The sequence below is a fragment of the Trichoderma ghanense genome, assembly GCF_004382785.1.
Source record: "Trichoderma ghanense strain CCMA-1212 chromosome Unknown scaffold_0, whole genome shotgun sequence".
In the NCBI taxonomy this organism is placed as follows: Eukaryota; Fungi; Ascomycota; class Sordariomycetes; order Hypocreales; family Hypocreaceae; genus Trichoderma; species Trichoderma ghanense.
Genome location: NW_027395663.1, coordinates 2,398,414 through 2,405,632, shown reverse-complemented (window position 1 = coordinate 2,405,632; position 7,219 = coordinate 2,398,414). Strand labels below are relative to the sequence as shown.

Genomic DNA, 7,219 nt, shown 5'->3' with positions numbered 1-7,219 from the left:
TTAACAAATTTGTTATAGTTATACAACATCTCCTTGATCGACTGAGAATCATCAACTATAAATACTAGCCCTTCGTTCCCCCTTTCCGCTTCCCTTACCCCTTGCCACTGGACTCTGGAACAGCCGCCTGGAACCCGCCACCTGCATTCCCAAGGATTGACTCGCCCCTCCTGTTGGCCCTCATAACCTCCGCCATACTCGCTATAAACGCCATGTCTCGAAACGCTCCCAACGGGTGTGTTCCACCCTCCCAAGCTACTGCTCCGCCTTCGCCCGCCACAAGTCTGCGACTAACAGTTGGGGAACCGGTCAGCGAGCCGGCCACTGAATCTGGGGAGAGAGTTCTCCAGGATGGGTTTTGGGAGCACGGTCGCTTTTACGGTTCTTGGAAGCCTGGGAAATACCTTTTCCCAATAGACAGGGTTAGTCTCTTTTGTGATGTCAATATCCACTGCGCCTGTTCTAGCAGCTAACAACATTCCCCAGGAGGAGCTTAATAGATTGGACGTCTTCCACAAATATTTTCTCGTTGCATGAGACGAGAGTGTCACTTCAACCCCCCTAAGGCAAGATGGACAGCCAAAGATTATGGATCTCGGTACAGGCACGGGCATCTGGGCGTACAATGTCGTGGAAGAGTGAGTCTCATGATTTAGGCTGATCCAACTGCGCTGTGCCATCTGCTCACATTATGCAGGTACGCCAAGGATGCCGAAATCATGGCCGTTGATCTCAATCAGATCCAGCCAGCGCTGTAAGTTGTGGGCTTTCAAAAGCTTGACCTTTCCTTAAATTGCTAATGCATCCCCGATAGCATTCCTCGAGGTGTAACAACCAAGCAATTTGACATTGAGGAGCTGTCGTGGGAGCCACTGCTTCGGGACTGTGAATTGATCCATATGCGATTGCTATACGGCAGCATAAGGGATGACAAGTGGCCCCATGTCTACCGCAAGGTCTTTGAGTGCGTAACCCGTGTAGACAACGACCTGCTCCATAGCTGACGTGCGTATACAGGCATCTGGCCCCCGGCGTTGGCTATATCGAGCAACTAGAGATTGATTGGATGCCGCGATGGGAAAACGACGATCTCCCCAGGCATTCGGCTCTTCGCGAGTGGGCTCAGCTATTCCAACGCGCCATGCATCGGTACCACCGCAGCGTCACGGTATCAGGCGAGGCTACCAGACGTAGAATGGAAGCGGCTGGCTTCACCGATTTCTCCGAAACGACGATTCGGTGCTACGTAAACCCGTGGTCCCCCGATCGCCACCAGCGGGAGTGTGCCCGTTGGTTCAATCTCGCCTTCAGCCTAGGCCTTGAGGCCATGAGCATGATGCCAATGATTGACAAACTCGGCATGACCAAGGACGATATTGTCGACCTCTGCAGCAGAGCCAAGAAGGAGATGTGCATCCTGCGCTACCGCGCCTATTGCACTCTGTAAGCCGCTCACCTGTGACAATCAGATTTGCCAGAGCTGCAACTAACCACGCTTGCAGACACATTTGGACAGCCAGAAAGCCGGGGGAGGATGAGCCTCAAACGATTGAAGAAAGAGAATCGGACGCTGCGGTCACCGATAGAACGAGCGGAGGGGAGAAATAGCACCCTTGCGTCCAACACGAACAAATGGCGATCGGCAGGCGTGCGAGAGCCAGCCTTCTGCGGCTTATGGTATCTACGAAGCTACAGGAGTCCATCGCGCTATCTGAGCTACCGCTTCATATATGATCCTCGCCGACGCTGAAAAGTGTCAAGCTTTCATCGCCAAGATTTGCTTACAGGTATAGACAAAAGCTATTCGAGGGCGACAAGTATGCGGCGTCTATATACTTTGGCCCTGTCTCATCTAGATGAAGCACTGCTGATGGGATTACGGCCGGAGACATGATCTCGAGTCCGGTTTTCATGTCACTGTCGATATGGTGACCAACGAAAACCGGCGTTTGTTAATTATGAATGATGCCCTTGAGCTTAGAGCCTCTCCTTCTCTCCTCCCTCTTTCTCTTTTTCCCTTGCTCTTGTTTACATATCACAGAATGTTTTCAACGAAAACACGGGGAAGACATGATGGCTAGAGGCATTGTTGGGACCTAGACGAAGGGGGGAACAGATATGCAGAAATAAGTTGGCTAGAATGCCCCGGGACTGGGCCGTTACAAAGATGAAGAGATGGCGATACGACACCGATTGGCATTGGCGTTACAGGGGCATTGTGAATGGCTTTGCTACTTTGCTTGAATTGGATAGATTGGGTTCTTTTTACTTTAGGATATTGACATCACTCGTGTTGTGCTTCTGGTCATGTTGTTGGTTGTAATACATGAATGACCACTGCTAGCAGGGGCATTTCGGCAAGCGGTAGGCATGACCAGAAGATGCCGTAATCACCCCATTGTGATCCGAAAGAAACACTACCTACCTAGGTAAGTACCAAGTTTCGAATGCCTTATGGTCAGAAACGAAAAAAAAAAAAAGAAAGAAACACTAACAAGGAAGAGAAAGATGTTAGAGAGCAGGCAGACAAAGAAGGTCAAGGGTCAGGAGATACATTGTTAAGGTCCTGCATGGTACAGTTAAACTCCTGCATTGTACAGTTAAACTCCTGCATGGTTTCACTTTCATGTTGGGACGCTTGTTGTATGGAGACTAGCGCCATGTAACCCGGGAGGAGGTCCGCTTACCTGGGTTTGGGGGCTTTGGATAGGGGATGGGTATGGGAGAAGACCGGGCAACGAGACAGAGAAGCAAAAAGACTAAGAAGGGGTTTGATGGAACGAAGGAGATGCAAATTCGGCACCGGCTGTGGTTCTTTTAATGAGGGGTTGTTGTTGCTGGGAGTCGAAAAGGCGTTGTGTTTAAGGTGGTTAGAATGGTACGGCACTGGTGACTTTGCTCGACTCACATTGCAAAGCTGTTTACTATGGGAAATTACAAGAGGAGATTGGACATCACAGAGCGTCTTGGATAGCTGCAACTGCCTACCGGTAGTGATCTGCGTGTGTGTGCGTGTTCTGCCTCGACATGAGGCACATGGATCTGGTACTTGGTACCCAGTTGGTCCTCGTCCGGGGGAGCAGGGAGGAGGGAATATGACATGTCTAGCAGAGGGATCGCTCGTATTACCAGGATGTCAGGGAACAGAGTTACCTACTTAGTACTTGATACTACCTGCAAGGGCGTTCAAAATCCCGGTACAAAATACAGCATGTTGAACATGCTACAACAGACAAACAACGGACGAGAATGCCTCTGGCCAGTCGGCTCGAGCCCATCACCGGGTTCCACGCATGTAACAGGTCAATTCACACAGAGACGCGGCACAGAACTGTAGGGCCTCGTCGGCAAGACTGGGCCGGGAGCCGGTTCCAACGACAAGGAGGAGAAACAAGGGGGTTGGTCTTGGCCATCCGAAGAGTGAGTTCGTCATGGATTAAGTAGGTAGCTGCTGCTGCTATTGTAGCATCAGAGCAAGTTCTCTGGTGTACATGGTATGTGTGTGTGTGTTCCTGTGGATGCGTGACAAAGGAGAAAAAAAGATGAAAAAAAAGTCCAAAACCAGATGCTCACACGTATACACGAGGGCCAAGGAGGGATCTCCCAGATAACCAAGACCAAAACCCTTCCTCGTCCCTCCCGGCCCTCGCCCGCCACGCATTCTCCTCGCTTTTCGTCCCTGCCAACCAACTGGTCACACCGGATATCCCCTCGCTTCACCAGTCGGAGTTGGTGACACCGACCATGTTTTCGTCTATTCCGTTCCGCTTTGTCTATCCGTACATGCCGTTTTTTGTTTTGCTTTTCTCTTGGTACATGGTATGTGAGTGTTGTGTGTGCGCTCGTCACCTCTTCTGCTTCATCTCCAGTTTTTGTTTTCTAGCACGGACATCTTCAATGCTGCAGCACCAAATAGGCCTGGCCAAGGTCAAGGCTCAATCTGTCGACGCACAAATGCTCATTGACTCTGGGTGAAAACGGTAAAAGGAAAAGGACATTCGCAGACACGCTTAGTGGTGCGACCCGGTCTCTCCGCGGTAGCCGACCAGCTTGAATCGGCCAATAATCTCACCAACGGTGAAGAAGCCCAGGCACTCAGCAAAGACGACACCGCCAGTAACCAGCTGACCAGGAGTCAGGCTGCGCACCTGCTGAATGAGGTTCTGAGGAGACTTGAGGATGGCGCCGCTTCGGATGGACTGCCACAGGGACTGGTAGTAGCTCTGGAAGGTGGCGAGAGAACTACGAACCAGGTGGTTAGTGTCACCCATTTTCGGCACTCAAAAAGGCAAATCGCTTACGGAGGGCTCATCTTTTGGGCGTGGAAGACAATCTTGCCAGTCTCGAGGGCGACCTTGCCGTAGTAGACGACCTGAGGGGTTTGCTCTATTGGAGTTCAAGCACGGGTCAGCAACTACGCGACAGGGCTGTATTCGGGGCAGGGCAGCCGCATGACATACTCTCGATGAAGCTGATGAGCTTGCCGGTGCGTCCACCGACCTTGCTGAGCGCGCTGGTCAGGCCACGAGCAGCGCCGGCAATGGCAGGGCCAGCGGCACCCGCGACGCGCGACAGGCCCTGCGCAGCCTTTGCCTGGTACTCCTTGGCCTTGCCGGCAGCATCCTTGGCGGCGTCAGTGGCCTTGTTGGCGGCCGAGCTCTCGAAGCGGCGGAAGGCAAGCTGGCGCAGAGCCGGCGAGCGGAGCATGGGGCGAGCAAGCAATGAGGGGGCCATGATGTCTTTTTTTTTTCTTGCGGGAAACTGGCGGCTGGACCGGCGGTGCTGAAAGGGCGACACAGGAGAGAGGCGGCGGGAGGAATCCGGGGCGGCTCTAAGGAGAAGCGGCGGGTGTCGTCGAGGCTCGTCTCGGGGTGGTGAAGGGCGGAATCGCTGTCCGGAGCGCAATTGACGGGATTTTATGGAGTTGGATATCCTGTATGAGGGAGAAAAAAAAAGCTCGGGAGAATTCGTGAGGTCTCAAAGCCGAAAGGTGTGATGTGTGGGGGCTTGGCCCGAATTGGGAAAGTTGGAAGGAACGGCGGAGGCGAGCGCTTGCAGCTTTCAGCAGGTTCAACCTGTTTCCATGTGTCCAGGTGGGAGGTACAGGTACCTTGTAGCACCTGCCATCAGCGCTGAGTCTCGTGCATTTGAAGGCACTGATGGCGTGCATGCGTTAGTACTGCTACCTCTTGACGTTATCGCGTCATGGCCTCATTGCGAGTGAAGAGGAAGGAACGTTTGGAATAGAATCATTCAAGATTTTTCGGACTTCTGATTTTCCTTTTTTTTTCTCTTCTCTATCTTGCCCTTCTCATTCTCTTCATTCTTTTCATTCTCCCTTTGATCTGGACAAGATTGCTTCTTCAGTCACGATCTCACTCGCACAATCAACTCTGTTGCATGGCTCGCATCTTGTCATTTCTAGGAGCGGCAAGAATCAGGGGAAGGGGAAAAAGGGGAAGAACAACCCTGGAAAACATGAAAAGGAAAGATATCATCATTGAACAAAAAGAAATACTAATGCTTTGCAAACACTTACAACCAACTCCCTACCCGCCCGATTCTTGCGCCCGCAGTCTTTCCATCTTCAACGTCTATTATCTACTAGAAGCTTACTCTCAATCCAGGCTCTGGATCATGACCTTGATGGCGCCGCTCTTGGGATCTGCTGACGTCGCAAATGCCTTGACGGCCTCCTCCAGCGGGAAGCGATGCGTCACAAATCTGGAGAGATCGATGACGCCGCTCTCAATCAGACGAATGGCACGAGGCCAGGTATTGCTGTAGCGGTATTGCAGCTGGATGTCGACCTCTCGTACGCTCGCCCTCATGAAGGGGATGCTGATCTCATTCTTGCCCACGCCAATCACAAAGACCTTGCCTCCGAACCTGCTGGCCCAGATGGCAGCCGCAATGCTGCTCTCGACACCGGTGCACTCTAGAGCCACGGCCGGCTCAACGCCCCCAAAAGAGCTGACGATGCCCTTGGCCGTCTCCTCGGCCGACTTGCCAATCTCAATGCGGTGCGTGATGACGCGGGGGCAGATCTCCTTTGCAAATGCCAGGCGGCTTTCCGAGATGTCTGTGATGACGAGCGGGCACGCACCAGCGGCAGCGGCGCACAGCATCGACACCAGTCCGATCGGACCAGCACCGCAGACCAGCACGGGGTCACCGAGCTGGACCTTGGCCCTCTGCATGCCGGCCAGAGCCACGCTCAGGGGCTCCAGTAGCGCGCCGTTCTCCCACGACATGTTGCCAATCTTGTGGCACCAGACGGCTGGGTGGTTGACGTAGCGTCGCAGCAGTCCTGGCACCGGTGGCGTGGACAGGAACTCGACCTTTTCGCAGCCGTTGTAGCGACCTGTCAGGCAGGGTTCGCATGCGTTGCAGATGATGTTGGGCTCAATGGCAACCCGATCGCCGACTTGGAGGCTAGTGACAGTCGGATGGACGGCGATGACCTCGCCGGCAGACTCGTGGCCGAGGATGTGGTCGCCCTCGACGATCATGGGCCCAATGCACCCGGCGTGCCAGAAATGGACGTCTGATCTATTTGTATTTGTTCAGCAGGCTGCTCATTTGCGCTTGCGCTTTGCGGACAGAAACGTATACATACCCACAGATACCAGTGCTGCGAACAGCAATCGTCACCTCGCCAGGCTTCAGATCGGCGCCAGATTTGACGGCATCGGCGCTGGGTTCAGCTTCGCTAATCCAGAGGTCATGCTTGGGATTTGTGAAGACGCCAATGTTGGGCTTGACTGAGATGGCTGCCCCTCTGGCCGTGGGAGTGTCATCAACTGCAGAAGGCGACATGGCGAGCTGTAAGTGCGTGGTAACTGGCGAACAAGGAGTTTGAGACTTGAGAGAATGTCGGGCTTGGAAAACAACCACAATACCGGAGCAGAGGGAGCGTGTGTATGCTTTATATACGCTCTCTTCTCTGCTTTTTATCTTCTGTCTCTGGTCGTTTTGGGGGTGCAGAATGGTAATGACGGCTATAAAAGGTAAGCTACCGAGTCCACCTCCAAAAAGCTCCTTCGTCCCCTCTCCGTCCCCTCTCCGTCCCCATGCGATGATGATGTGGGGGTTTTTATCGATTTTCCGCCTCTGCGACGAGCATCCCCGACTGCTAAATGCTTAGCTGTGCCTCGCACTTTGCGAGTACCGCAAGCAACAAGCTGGCTCGTTGGCCAATTGTTTCTCTGTTGATCCC

At 53.2% G+C, this 7,219-nt stretch overlaps 3 protein-coding genes across 3 annotated transcripts; 1 reads left to right on the top strand and 2 right to left on the bottom strand.

The window, feature by feature from the left end:
* Positions 1–212: 212 nt before the first annotated feature.
* On the top strand, positions 213–1,608 carry CCMA1212_000816 (Secondary metabolism regulator LAE1; the record flags this gene model as incomplete). Its single annotated transcript, XM_073698270.1, has 6 exons — positions 213–422; positions 580–638; positions 698–754; positions 815–964; positions 1,018–1,443; positions 1,503–1,608. 6 exons carry the CDS (start codon positions 213–215, stop codon positions 1,606–1,608), a joined length of 1,008 nt encoding a protein of 335 aa, XP_073563329.1.
* A 2,402-nt stretch (positions 1,609–4,010) lies between these two features.
* Positions 4,011–4,734, bottom strand: CCMA1212_000815 (ATP synthase subunit g; the record flags this gene model as incomplete). The annotated part of the gene is made up of 3 exons (XM_073698269.1): positions 4,011–4,242; positions 4,302–4,386; positions 4,461–4,734. 3 exons carry the CDS (start codon positions 4,732–4,734, stop codon positions 4,011–4,013), a joined length of 591 nt encoding a protein of 196 aa, XP_073563330.1.
* Positions 4,735–5,618: 884 nt separating this feature from the next.
* Positions 5,619–7,219, bottom strand: CCMA1212_000814 (L-arabinitol 4-dehydrogenase; the record flags this gene model as incomplete). The annotated part of the gene is made up of 2 exons (XM_073698268.1): positions 6,620–7,219; positions 5,619–6,552 (listed from the first exon to the last, which is right to left on the bottom strand). The coding sequence occupies exons 1-2, from the start codon at positions 6,817–6,819 to the stop codon at positions 5,619–5,621; spliced, it is 1,134 nt and encodes a 377-aa protein (XP_073563331.1). The 5' UTR covers positions 6,820–7,219.